General features: G+C 35.1%; 2 protein-coding genes across 4 annotated transcripts in view; both read right to left on the minus strand.

Moving 5' to 3' along the window:
• Positions 1-775: 775 nt before the first annotated feature.
• The window catches only part of LOC131845857 (voltage-dependent calcium channel subunit alpha-2/delta-4), a 76,076-nt gene continuing 62,139 nt past the window's right edge, over positions 776-14,712 (minus strand). The window contains exons 16-26 of one of the 3 annotated variants that reach the window (XM_059194998.1): positions 14,542-14,587; positions 13,969-14,141; positions 8,501-8,591; positions 8,209-8,241; positions 6,674-6,787; positions 6,176-6,446; positions 5,407-5,658; positions 5,210-5,324; positions 4,499-4,820; positions 3,679-3,862; positions 776-3,129 (exon numbers count right to left, since the gene is read on the minus strand). In XM_059194998.1, the coding sequence (XP_059050981.1) occupies positions 3,034-3,129; positions 3,679-3,862; positions 4,499-4,820; positions 5,210-5,324; positions 5,407-5,658; positions 6,176-6,446; positions 6,674-6,787; positions 8,209-8,241; positions 8,501-8,591; positions 13,969-14,141; positions 14,542-14,587 (1,697 nt within the window). In that variant the 3' untranslated portion in view covers positions 776-3,033. Of the gene's footprint in view, positions 3,130-3,678; positions 3,863-4,498; positions 4,824-5,209; positions 5,325-5,406; positions 5,659-6,175; positions 6,447-6,673; positions 6,788-8,208; positions 8,242-8,500; positions 8,592-13,968; positions 14,142-14,541; positions 14,588-14,712 lie in introns of all 3 variants that reach the window. The other 2 variants (XM_059194997.1, XM_059194999.1) reach the window with 2 other exon arrangements.
• Positions 9,343-10,238, minus strand: LOC131845858 (uncharacterized). Its single transcript, XM_059195000.1, has one exon. It carries the CDS (start codon positions 9,913-9,915, stop codon positions 9,523-9,525), a length of 393 nt encoding a protein of 130 aa, XP_059050983.1. The 5' UTR covers positions 9,916-10,238; the 3' UTR covers positions 9,343-9,522.

The following is a 14,712-nucleotide window of genomic DNA, read 5'->3' on the forward strand; positions in this document are numbered from 1 at the left end:
ATGATTCTTGCAATTAAATTTAAAAGCATCGTCACTCAATTGCATACATTTTGTTGTATGAGAAATTCGTATGATATACAGAAATTATAAAAGCTACCAATATATCTGTTTTACAGTTTGTGTATATGTATTATTTACGACATTGATTATGTAATGATTAGGTGATATGTATAAATTAGTATCAGTATTCTCTATTGTCATTTTTATTTTATTGTCGCTGTTTAGCACCTACATCAGTATTGTCACATACAGCGCAAATAATTTTATCTAGTAGACTGTGTATATGATATCTGAGTAATTACGAAGTCAAATACTAAACGTTCCTCAGTTATTATAGATTATAGTTGAAAGAAATTATATGTTTTATAAAAGTTTAATCTGAATGAATATTGCATTGCTTCACATACAAAATTAATTATCCCTTTGTATTCCATCTCCATTTCTCCATATTTTATTCATAAAAAATTAAGTCTGCAAAACACATTAACATAAAAATATATTGTGTAACTTTAAATATTAAACACATTATTTATTACTAACATTATTGTCATTTATTTTTTAAATTAGGGAGCTTAAAGAATAATAAACTGTGTATGTGAATGTGAATAAGAAACGTCAAATATCTTATTTGAAGTTTTGTTTGTGAATAAGGAATTTTATATTCTCGTATTTACTTTTTACTTTTTAAATAAATTATTTCAATCTCTCGTAAGAGGTGTCGTAATGCTCGTAATCGCTTTTTGCTCTTTTGATTAAAAGAATAATCCCGTTATTTCAACGAAGAATACTGTTACCAATTTAATTTTCTATACATTTCCCAGCTTGCCATTGTCCTACTTAGTTACATAAAGTATCGGTCCCGTAATCTAAATTGTATGTATCGTGAACTAAATCAAACACAGTGGTTTGGCACTCGACATCTAATTAAACTATTATACTTAATATCTTTGTACTATTTCAAAACATTTGTCGTAGATAAATTTACCAATGATATGACATCAAACGGACAACAGCAAGCGATCCATACTACCGACAATATGACTACTCGATATGGTACAAAATATCTATAGTTCATGAATTTGTATTATATGTAACATTCACATCTGGGTAACGTACAAACATGTATGAAAGTAGAATACGAAATCTACACCCAGAAAATATCAAGGAACGTGATATGCAAATTATAACAATTATGTTAGGTCGATATGACGTAGATTACCACAGAAGTCGATTTGAACGACAAAACGATTAGCAACACACGTTCTTAAAATTGTAGTAGGCCATTTAAAGTTAGTAAAATATTTACAATAAAAACACGAAACTGTTTACAGTTCGTTCAATACGACATTATTCGAAGATTAGGCGAGAAAAATCACTAACAACTAGACAAATGAGTAGTCGATTTAGGATCGGTGTCGCGACTAGTGAGGAACTATTTACAAATATTCGACAACATTTCTAATGTAACACGTTTATCAATAAGTAGATACAAAATAGATTATAGCAAAGTATGTATCATCTGTCAATTTTTAATTAAATTAATTTTAAATATTTCAGAATCATTATTTAAAAAGTGCTTGTATTATTAACCTATCACAGAAACGCTGGAATGTAATGGTAAAATTTGTTCGCTATCTTGTATTATTATTAATTGTAATATATTTATTTGATTAGTTCTCCTCATACCTTGTTCTATATTATAGTTATCGCGACACCCGTCTGTATGACACGACTTTACATAATAATTACACAGGCACACATAAATTCTGCAACGTAATCATCTACAAACAAAACATTTCTTATTTACATCAACACTATGCAACTATTCAATATAAGATTGCGATTAATTCGAATGTCAGACAAGAAACAAATTGAGTAAGGTTCAACATAGGTAAATTTTTCTAAAACAGTTTCAAACGATAATATTTTTACATTATTTTTCAATACTTATTAACATTAGCTATAATATATACGATCTCCAAGTTTGTGATAATCTTCATTTTAAATTTAACAAGATATTAGTTACCTACCTATTTACTGTATGCATCTGCATTTGTTACAATATGAAACGCGACAACTTAACAAAGAGGGGAAAATATGTTAATATTTATCATATCCTAGTACGAATAGATAATCCTGTATCAAAACAAGATTGAAAGTTCATTTGGTCGGACCAAAACTTCAGTCGGTAAATTGATCAAAACTCTTAATTCTTGCACGCATACGGGTACCATTATTGGTCGAACACACTATACTTTTAGGATGTGCGTTTTTTTTAGTTTCGAGAGAGATAGTAAGCACTTTGATTTGAAATAACTTTTTCATAATCTTTACGGCATCAGTAAATAATATATAATAAGGTATTAGACGCGAACTAGAAAATTGCACTTCAATTAGCTTCAGACTCATCGGCTAAATTCGTAATATCGTACATAGAAACTGAATTACCTACATGTTGACGGGCCGACGAATCATCTTTTTACGAGCCCACAGACTACCTATGTAACGTAATAAGATCTAACTTTTTAAAGGCGAATTTTAAGAACTAAAAATAATTCTGTGGAAGAAACGGAATATGGAATAGTTTACCTCTTCAAGCTTGTCTACTCAGTCAGGGAAAGGATTTCATCGATACAAGCGAAGCTGCTCGCTCTTAATACAGCAACGCAGTATGAATGAAGACGCTGCATGAATAGCATTAGAACGCGAAGAACGCTGATGCTAAAAGTAAAGTGTGTTACGACACTAAAGGAAGTGGTACAAGGCGCCACATTATTTACCCAATAGCGCAACAATCAACATTTATTGCACACTCCAATACAAACAGTCCCACACTCACACGACGCTCGAACATTTGAACGACGATCCGCTTTAGTTAGAAGCTTCCCTTCTCAGGTGATATTGAAAATCAGTCATTGTTATAACATTTTTAAAGACTATAATTCGTTGGGAAGCTTATCAGTAGATCGCGTTCAGGGCCCGTCGCGGACCCTGGGGTGGTGGCTTGTGGGTTTACAGCTATTCTTGTGGCAGTCACGTGGTGAACCACAGTCGCACCATCAGCGCTGCCACTAGTGCTAGCAGTGGTTGCGTTCGGCCGCCGCGTCCGCAAGACTGGATTTCTATTTCCTGTAGTTAAATATTTTTATTTTCATTATATGGACACATGTATATTTTAAAATTACATTAGACTCATTTCACGAGTGCGGGTAGTGTAGTGTAGTAGGACGGTAGGTGTAAAGACGGGTAATGGACACCTATAAGCTTGTGAAAGCAGGTCGGTAGGTGTAAAGGCAGGTAGTGAATGCCTATTAGCTTGTGAAAGGAGGTTGGTAGGTGTAAATACGGGTAGTGTATACCTATTAGCTTGTGAAAGCAGGTCGGTAGGTGTAAAGGCAGGTAGTGAATGCCTATTAGCTTGTGAAAGGAGGTTGGTAGGTGTAAATACGGGTAGTGTATACCTATTAGCTTGTAAAAGGAGGTCGGTAGCTGTAAAGACGGGTAGTGGATACCTATTAGCTTGTAAAAGGAGGACGGTACGTGTTAAGACGGGTAATGGACGCCTATTAGCTTGTGAAAGCAGGTCAGTAGGTGTGAAGGCGGGTAGTGGATGCCTATTAGCTTGTGGAAGGAGGTCGGTAGGTGTAAAGGTGGGTAGTGGGTAGTGGTTGCACGTACCTCTGGGTGGTATGAGAGGCAGTGCGCGGGGCGGCGGCGGCGGTGGCGCGGCGCGGCGCGGCGGCAGACGGGCGGTGGCGCCTCCCGGGCTCGCACGTCCAGTCGCTTGGCGCCGCACGGGCACAGCGTGTCCACCACCAGAAGGATCAGGTTGCTGTGCTGGATCTTCTGTACGCTGAACGGCCTGCCCACAAATAATAATAGATATAACTAGCTGACCCCGCAAACGTTGTTTTGACATATAAATTAAAATCGCTCTTAAAAAATATGGTAGATGGGTGAATTTAGGGTTGTCTGTATTGTATAATGCCACTAAAATAAAAATAAAAAAGGTTTAAAAAATGTTACGGGTGGACAGCCGTTATCACTTAGGAGTATGAAAAATAGATAGTAGCCAATTCTCAGACCTAATGAATATGCATATAAAATTCCATAAAAATCGGTCAAGCCTTTTCGGAGGAGTATGATAACTAACATTGTGACACGAGAATTTAAGGTTGAATAATAAACCAGGACACACAGCGTCACATATATACATGACACAAATACGTTATGTTAACCCATATATTAATTTTCATATTTTATTTCTTTTAATATTTCTTTTAAATCACCAACTAACATATAACTTTGCCACCAGAGGGTTGTACCAGTTTTAAAAGTGAGAGTACAGACCCATAATAAATTACTCCTCGGATATGACGAAGCTCGATTTATCATGGGCGTTATAGTGTTCTTTAATGTTCGTGATTATGTATACCACGATTACCACTTAGATGAGATATGAGCATGTTCGGTCATTCCAATTATATAAACAACTTACCTTTCACAGCCAGAATTGTGACAATTGGTAAGTTTCCCTTTGAGTGGCTGTGCTGCGTTGAGTCGAGTGGACTGCAGCGTGAACAGCTCGGCGCTGGTGTCGCACGGGCGTACCGCGGCAGAACGCGCTGCCTCACGAGGAGGCTCTCGGCCTGCGCCCCCCGTGCCCGCGTTGGCGCCACCCCCTGCCCCGCGGGGAGGCTCTGCAGCCCCGCCGCCGCCCCCGCTGCCTCCGATCCCATCGATAATGATCTCATACGTCCCCCTGTCTCGATCCAGGTCATCTTCGCTTTCCGAGTCTTCGTTTTCGTAGTCCTCATAATCTGCTTTAGATATATATGAACTTAAAATATATATATATTATAATTTTTTAATACAGAATAGTAGACAGGCCTGCTTTGGCGAGGCACCAATTAATTTCCTTTCTGTATCATTTGATTTTGAATCTAATGTATTTAAGATATTCCATAGTTATTTTTTAGATTAACTATCGTTTGCACCGCAATCAAATGTAAGTTTGCTAGACTATTCCCTTAGGGAGGTGAATAAAGTAGGTCTTTGGGCAGTCATAAACAGTGAATGATGATTATATTGATAAATTTAAATGTAACGTAAATTTAATTTTTAATTCATCCTCATAAGACAATCTATGAAATTATTTAACAAAATAAAAGTTGACTACTTATAGAATCTAGTGTCTTTTTCAACATACCTATTTCTTCTTCAGCATACGGGTGTGCTCTTGCTTTAACTGGCTCCCAAAGTGGGAACCAAACTGCTATTAAGTTCACAAGATAGCTCCCAATCCAAGAAAATGGTTTCATTGGCTGGAAGAAATTATGGTACAGATATTACATGCATATAATAGTGTCAAAAATATTACTGATTAAACAGGTTATTAGAAATTACCGTTAATTTACTGACGCCTCCACTGAAAGGATTCCTAGAATCCGGGCACCTTCCCTGATGGTCATGCACTGTGATCTTCTTGTATATGCGATCTTGAACTAATGAATCCATAATAGTGCCGTCGACTTGTCCAAAGAACCGCCCAGTTTGAGATACGTCCTCGGAGAGGATGATGAAGCCGTTGTCATCTAATATGTAGCAATCTAACTCGTCTCCCGCGCACGTTTTCTTACAAACGCTACCGGCTGTGCACTAAAAGTTAAGTTACTTGATTAGTAAAAATAAAGAATCTTGCTTTGTTTTTTAATTTATGTAACTGGAATGGCACACATGTTGACGGCATCACGTTATCATATTAACTCTCACTCAGGCTTTTTGGCAAATTAAAGAGGAAATACCACTACACATCCTATGTGGTTGTAGCCCATTCATGTATAAACAAAATATCTCCTTTGGAAAGTATATATCCATGAGGAGATATATACCATCACTCCTGAGTATATCTTTCAATTCCTGTCCCCAAGAGGTAGCGAACTTTGAAAAAGGGTGAGCGCAATAGATCTATGCAGACCGCAGAGTAGTCAATAATAAAAAAAATCACCCACGCATTGCCATTGTAATTTCACTGCCTTATCACACTCTTCAACTGAAGCACATATCATATAGCAAACAGATTGGCATGTGAAATAGACGAGATAGAGGTAATTTTGTCATTTGTAAAATCCTATCAATAAAGTAATAATAAATTAAGAAGTGTAGACAAACATACCGTTGAAGTAACGTTTAAAAAATGCTTCGCAAGGGAATCGAACTGGAAATGTAGTCCAACAACAGCGGCGGCTGCTCTGTGTCCTCTCGATTCTACGAATACAGCATGGGTCGCCAGAACGAGAGGTGGTCTTCCACTCAAGTCGTCAGCTTCGGAACCGTCGCGGAAAGGCACAGAGAAGACGAAACTCTCGGGCTCTATGGCATGATGTTCCACCGCTCGCCGGTACCATTCTGAATCAAACGCTCGGGCGTATCTTTCACTGAAATGCCTGAAAACGTTTAAGACATTTTTTTAAAGAGTTATAACAATAATAATTAATAACCCAGGATACAGCGCCATCTAGTTCCAAACTAAGAATGATGAGTAAACTGGATGATAGGACAGTGAATAAAGTATCCTACATAAATGAATGATTATTTAATTTGAATTCAATCAATATTGGAATTGAATCCGATGCTTTTTGTATTTATGTAGCTATTATAAGTAGATAATTACTGTTCAGCAGAGTCGGAGCTTCTCGAACTATTCATATTCTCAGTCCACTTGAGCAGACCGCTGCGTGTCGCGATGAATGACAGCGACACAACGAACTTGTGAAACCGACCTTGCCTGTAAAGATATAAATTATTATGGCAATTGATATGATAATATAACAGAAGAGGAGAAGAATTCAGTGCTGATTCTGGGTCCTTTTAAAACGGCTAAATGAAACAAACTTCATCTACTTTTTTAAGGCAAAAGCCCAGTCAGTCTTCATCATACAATCTTTATAAAATTCCATTGAGACGTTTAGTTTGTAATGGTAACAAACAGACAGTCAGACACATTTTAGCATTTATAATACTATGTATACAGTGTATTTAAAATACTAATTATGAAGAAAAAAAAACGCCTGTCCGAATTATATTTTTCTTTTTATTCATGTTTCCTGCAATTTCAATTATCTTCTGTTCTTGTGGGAATACGAACCTATTATTATATATGTATTAAGATAAGATAAGAGCATATCTTGTGTGTTGTATTACCGAATAAAATAAATCTGACTTTATTTACTTATTAATTGCGGCTGTATTACTTTAATAAGTCACTAATCAAGGGTTGCTCTTATATGTACATATTATTGATTTAAGAAAACCGATATGGTTTTATAGTATGGTACACAATAAAAAATAGCAAATATCAATAACATATACAAATCTTATTTATGATGATAGCACTACGGAATACGCGAACTTTTTAGATTACTGGATAAACGTATGGTGGATCTCGGAAAAAATGAATTTGACATAATATAATTTTAAATTATCTGTAATAATGTAATTTATTAGCGTGATCCTTATATTTCTGTAGTTTCTATCATAAAAATAAGATTTCAGACCATTTACATCAACTATATGTGCAGTAATCCATGTGTAAGCTAAAAATCCTTGGGTAAAAAAAAATATTAGCAGTTTTATTATTAAGATACTATACCTTGATCCTCGGAGAGCATTATTAGCCACTAAACTTAGACACCTACAAAATGCTTATATATTATTCTTTGAACACTGGCAACAAAAATGACTAATACACGACAATATCGGGTTATTATTAAATATTACCAAATATGATATACCTACTCGTATCTTCATATTTACTAGTTGTGTACTCGAATATATGTATAGGGACTCGAACTAGAACTCGCGACATATGTATAGGGAGTTATAAGTAAAATTTTTATGATAATGAATTCAATTAATATTTTTTTTATATCTAAGGTACAAAGGAAGTTTAAATGATAACTAAAAACGTGATTACAATTATATTCCAGGTATATTTAGGTTATGAATTTCGATGGGGCAATATTTAACATTATATTTATAATGTATGAACTAATAATAGGTATTATATACAGTTTTCTAGGAGATATTATCAATACTTGAAATAATTATCAGACGATAGCATCTGAAATAACGATGAGGCAATCGAATCATTTAGCAGTATGTTCTAAAACATCTACTGAGTGATTATGAATATTCTTGTTACGTTACCTTGTCAGAAGTGCCATTAAAGTTGCTATCGGGCTATTTGTGTGACAAATACAAATAAATTAGTGATCCACATAGAAAGTGCGTTTAAAAGCTTCGAGACATTTCTATTTAGTATTTTATCGATTTCATGCAGTAATTTGTTTAATGCGTGAGTGCTCCTGAATGGACGACCTTTGTTTTTGAAATTGCTTCTGTTGATTCCATTTAGTTTATTACTTTTTGAATAATTTTAATATTCATTATGACTATTGTTTGTGCTATAAACATGCTTTAGTATAACATTTTAACTTACTGCGAGTGATGGCTGGCGTGTCCAGTGTGAGCGTCCAGTTCTTTTATTACCATTGCGTCTCGAATAAGCGATTGAACTAAAGTTTTGTCACCTGGAAAAGAGAAATAAGTTTAGGGATATTAGGTTTATGAAAAAATATTATTACCTTTCTTATGTGTATAATTATTGAAATATTTTGTTAGTACCTACTTATATGAAATTTATTAGTTATCTCTTAGCACGTTCACACTGTATCAATCAGATTATTTTTAATAAGAATATTATTTATTACTAGCTACTCGTCTTGGCTTTGCAGTGCTCGACATTATTTTTTTACATCTTGGGATACATTATTGAAGTTATAGTAGCAATGCCCTAAATGTGGGAATGAGGATTCGCGAATAACAGGATGATTATTTTATAGAACTCCTTTTATTTAAATTACAAAAAAAAAACATTTACTATGATACATGAAACGACCTAACTATATGGCAGTCTACGAGGAAGAGAGCGATGCCCATCCTCTTTTTCCATTCATTCCTTTCTCCATCCATTCACTCTTTCGTTTCTATCCATTTGCTCCTCTGTTTCCATTCATTCATACTCATTCGTTCCCATTCGTTCATACCGCCAAGTTTCAAATCCTACAACTCGGCCATCCTGCATTGGAGCCTGACCTCAGGGTCCGTCTTTCACTCTACAATTCTTCTAACACACTCTTTTCATACACACCTACTACACACTAAAGCAAAATATAGAATGAAAATACAACTAAACACCTTAAATTAAAACATGACCCTTCTTATAACATAGTTACACAACTTTAACATATTACACAGTACAAAAAAAATAATAATACACAAAGAAAAAAATACAACTGGTACAGTACCTATACTCCTATAATCAAATACAATATAAACTAAGTACTAAAATAGGTACAATCAAATAATCCTTTATCTTCACCATAAGCTAATACTAATGCCTCACAAGGTCAGCCATCAACTTAATTGGAAAATTACAATAATTTGGTAAGTAAATGAGTTTCAAGAACTAACCTCTGGCCACCTCTTCATATAGTCTGCTGAAGTGGACGTCCTCATAGGTCCCTCAGAAGCAATATCGACCTTCAGTACATCATAGCGGTCTCTGCCATTGACTTTAACAACTTTATAAGGTCCTAAATACCTTTGCTTTAATTTCATATTAGTACCAAATTGGGTTCTCTTGATTACTACATAGTCACCAATATTATGTTTAAGGCTTTCCTTGCGTTTTTTGTTATAATTTCGCCGATTTTCATCTTGTACTTTTAAAATTTGTATCTTAGCCTGTTCTCTCGTTTCTTCTCTATTTGTCACAAATTCGTCTCTACTTTCTTCTAGTAATAAACTAAAAATATTTAAATCCTCTTTTTGTTTCATTTTTACACCCACCATTAACTCATAAGGACTGGTTCCTATACTTCTTTGATAAGTACTATTTAGAGCCCTTTGAACTCTACTCACATGCTTATACCACTGACTTTTATCCTCTATGCACAGTTTCGTTAAGACTGACACCAAAGTACGATGAATCCTTTCTACCTGCCCATTTCCTCTGGGTACTCCAGTGGTGATAACAATATGTTGGATATTCTCATCTTTACAATAGTCATCAAACTCCTTGCTAGTAAAAGCCGTTCCTCTATCTGATATAATTCGATCTGGGTTTCCAAAAGTCTGCTGATGAATAAGTAACTTACTTAATGTCTCCTTAGTAGTAGTTGCCTTCACTGGAAAGAGCCAAACAAACTTTGTAAATGCGTCTACAATTGTTAAAATATAATTATACAATTTTGAAGTCTCTGAGAGTGGTCCTATGTGATCAATATGCAATGTACTAAGTGGGATAATGCCCTTCTCTATGGAATTAAGAAAACCTTCTTGTTTTCCTTCTTTCTTCGTTGCCAACAAACATGGTACGCAGGTTACAAGGAAGTTATCTATTTTAGAAGATAAATCTTTTATATAATAATCTACATTTAACATTTCTAACATCTTTTTCTTGCCAAAATGACCATTCGAGTGAATTGTTTTAATAATTTCCATTTCTAATCCCTTGGGAATAAGTATTTGTCCTTGATCACCCTTGTATATGATTCCATTCTGTTCATAATAATCTTTGTAAGGCCTCTCCTTAATTATATCTGAAATCGCCTTTATACCCTCATCTAGTTCCTGTGCTCTCCTGATTTGATCATGTAACCCTCTGGTAACAACAGTAACATAAGGATTGCGGCTAAGAGCATCAACATGCCGCATCTGATTCCCTTTTCTATGCTCCACCTCATAATCATACTCTTGTAATAACAATACCCATCTTGCAACTCTAGTTGATAAATCCTTCTTTTTTAATGTCATTTCAAATGCTAAGCAATCAGTAACAATCTTAAATTTTATGCCAAGTAAATATTTCCTGAATTTTTTAACACCCTCTATTATGGCTAATGCCTCCAGCTCATAACTTGTGTATTTCTGCTCTGCATCTGAGGTTTTACGACTTAGGTAGTACACAGGGTGTAAACTCCCATCATTAGAATCCTTTTGAAATAATATTGCTGAATAAGCCATGATAGATGCATCTGTATGCAATTCGGTATCGAGTCCTGGGTTATATAATTTTAATACTGGATTTTCAGACAACAACTTCTTTAACAATTTGAATGCAATCTCCTGTTTTTCACTGAAAATAAAATCATTATTCTTCTTTAATAAGTCTGTTAATGGTCGTGCTATAGAAGCATACCCTTCAATAAATTTTCTAAAATAGGATGTCAATCCAATGAAACTTTGAATCTGTTTTACCGACTTAGGTTGCGGATACTTTAAAACTGCTTCAACTTTGTCTCTACACGGTTTTATTTCTCCATTTTCAATTTCATAACCAAGATATTCCACCTTTTTAGTCAATAAGTCACTTTTTCTCCAATTTATATGTAATCCATATTCAGAAGCTAATTTTAAAACTTCACGAAGTCGATCTATGGCTTCATCATATGTGTTTGATAATATTATTAAGTCGTCAATAAAAATTAATAGAAACCCCTTTGCTATAAGCTCTCTGAAAATAATAGTGATAAAACGTGTGAAATAATTCGGACATATGGACAAACCAAAAGGTGCTCTCATAAACTCATATTGACCATTCTGTGTCACAAAAGATGTATACTTTGTACAGTTACTATTTATTTTGAGATGAAAAAAAGCGTCTTTGAGATCCAATTTACTAAAAATCGTGTATCCAGAAAGCTTATCTAAATGATCTTCAATGATTGGTAGAGGAAACTCATCCCTAACAATTTTTTTATTTATTTTACGGTAATCAACACAGACTCTTATACTACCATCTTTTTTTCTAACTAATACTAATGGGCTTGCATACTCTGAAAAGCTAGGTTTAATAATACCATTTTGTAACCACTCACCAATTTGTTTATCAACTGCTTCTTGTTCCTTATAGGCTAGTCTACGCGGCCGCTGTGCCACCGGCACATCGTCGTTCAGGATAATCTGCATTTCAAATGGTGCCTCCTTGGTTTGTAAGGGCTTATATTGATCCACTATAAGCTGAGCTGTCTCCATAATCTGAGGATTTGGTACATAACTAACCGGTTTGTCATCTGTAAACAAACAATGCACATTCCTCGAAACTACATTTACCACACCTTTATCGAAAATAACTACCGCATTTTCCAAAAATGGTTGACCTAGGATCACTTTGTAAGGCATTGCATTTGTTGGTACAATATAAAACAATAATTCAAAATAACAATCATCAATTTTTAGTACTGTTTGAAATTTTCCTATAGAGTAAACAGTCGACAATCCCAGTCCGTGCAACACTATCTTTTCTTTATTATAGGCACTCACATTTAGTTCGAAAAATACATCTGCCGACACCAGATTTACGTCACTCCCCGAATCAATTAAACATTCGATTATTACGCCATTTATCTCCAATGTTTTGATTGAACTATTTCGCTTCGTATTCATGACGGTTTCAAATTGACAGTTCCCGAGCGAATGACATCTGTCACCACTGTCAACATTGCTGCCACTACGCACGTCGCCATTTTCTATGTTCGCGTCTATGTTCACACCGTTCACACACATTGATCGTCGTTCCGGTCGGTCTTCCGCTCCCGTCGTAGGTGAAGTGATTGAGATGCACTTATTATCATTCCCAATCGTATTTGAATTTCTTTCGACAAATGCAGCTCTGCAGTTCGACGAAATATGGCCGTATGAATGACATTTGTAACACTTAACTCCTTTCGAACATGTTGTCGCAATATGACCATTTTCACCACATTTGTAGCATTTTCTGCTGTCTCTGTAATGTTCTTTCGTTACTATGGGTTTTCTTTCCCTTGTAGTTACGTACATCTTTTTCTTCATGGATTCGTATATCACTAATTTTTCTTTTAACGAGGCATAGGTAGTGACCCCGTACAACATGACCTTGTTTATCTCATCATCTATAATACCGTCTATTATGTACTGAACAACACAATAATCAGGTAACTTGCCGCGCTTGCCCAACTCCTTCATTATTAGCATATATTCATAACAACTTTCGTTTTTTCCTTTTTTCCTGTTGGATAAGATTTCGTGCAGCTCTTTCAAATTTATGCTATCAGGAAACTCCTTCATAATAGCACATTTTAAGTCGTCATAAGTTTTGAATGGTTTCTCCGACTTTAACCATAGTAATGCGTTTCCGGCTAACGATCTCCTCGCCAAAATTAATTGCTGTGTAGCACTCCAACCAAATATTTCCGCGTTCTCTTCTATCTCCTGCGCCCACCTCGCCGCCGTTATAGTCTTATCGGTCCCGTTGAATACCGGTAAAGTTTCAACTGGATGCCACGCCGCCTCGCGAAATGCACGTTCCATCTTTTAATCTTTAATATCTAGTATTTTTTCCTTATAAGAAATATATGTTACTCAGAGGTCTTGTAGCATTCTTATTGTGTAATAATTATTGAAATCGGACCATTTGTTTTTTAATTTATTCGTTACAAACATATATATTACGATACGAAAATAGATTTTTTTTCTCAATATTGTAGTGCGCTACTTTGTATATTCAATCAAAAATGTATATATGATCTCTTATAGTGAAGGGCTTAGTGGTATAGCTAAAGCTCTATACTACATAGCACAGTGCCTTACTTCCGATGATCGAGCGTTCGATTTCTCGTACACTACAAATATTTGTATTCATGAGTATGATTGTTTGTATTGGTTTGGATGTTTTCTATGTATATTATGTATGTATTAAAAAATGTATATAAATATTTATTATATTACTATGACAGTTTTCTAGTATCCATAATATAAGCTCTGCTTAGTTTCATTATATGGCGGTGTGCCAATTGTTTCTGGTTATTATTATAATAGTTGACAGTGTAATAACTAATAACCCCTCAAAACAATGTATTTACTCACAGTAATAGGAGTCACGATCTTGTTTCTTATGAGCATTGTGTAGCATGAGTGCCCTCGGCCGCAGCGACATCCATTTCCAGCCGGGGCGACCCGCGCGGGACAAAAAGTGGACAAGCTGTTCCTCCGGAGTATTAAATGTTTGTTCTGATGTTGATGCATATTCGCAATACACCCTGTAAATATATTTTTTATCTAAATGTAGTACAGTACCATTAGAATAATATATATACCTAATGTCGTATGCGTACCTCTGTTTCACCTATTTCACCTATTTTAGCCACCAAGTACTTTGTAAGGTGTGTTTTAGTTAAAGCAAGATAAGGCAGTGATATTACGAGGTATGGGGGTATGAGCGAAGTTTTGTGTGTTGATTGAATTCTTTTAGTGAGAATATTAATCTAGGAATAGATTATTATCTTAAAACTTTCAAAAGAACTTATATCTTCTGAAAAGCCGGGAACGCATTTGCAATTCCTCTGGTATTGCGAGTGCTTATGGCCGGTGGTAATCATTTACCATGGTAGGCCGCAAGCTCGATTGCTATATGCTATAAAAAAACGACATGTATCTTACCAATCGGGATGTATCTTCCAATTATCGCCTTTGAAATATTCAGTGACTGCATGTAATTAAATAAATAATTAATTCATCAATAACGTAATCTATCTAATCGGATAGGATATTTGGATACACATTGTAAGATGATTCCTGTTATATTCGCAAGACTATAATTACCAATAGAAT

Source organism: Achroia grisella, unplaced genomic scaffold (assembly GCF_030625045.1).
Source record: "Achroia grisella isolate CSIRO2021 unplaced genomic scaffold, CSIRO_AGI_Agris_v1 utg487, whole genome shotgun sequence".
In the NCBI taxonomy this organism is placed as follows: Eukaryota; Metazoa; Arthropoda; class Insecta; order Lepidoptera; family Pyralidae; genus Achroia; species Achroia grisella.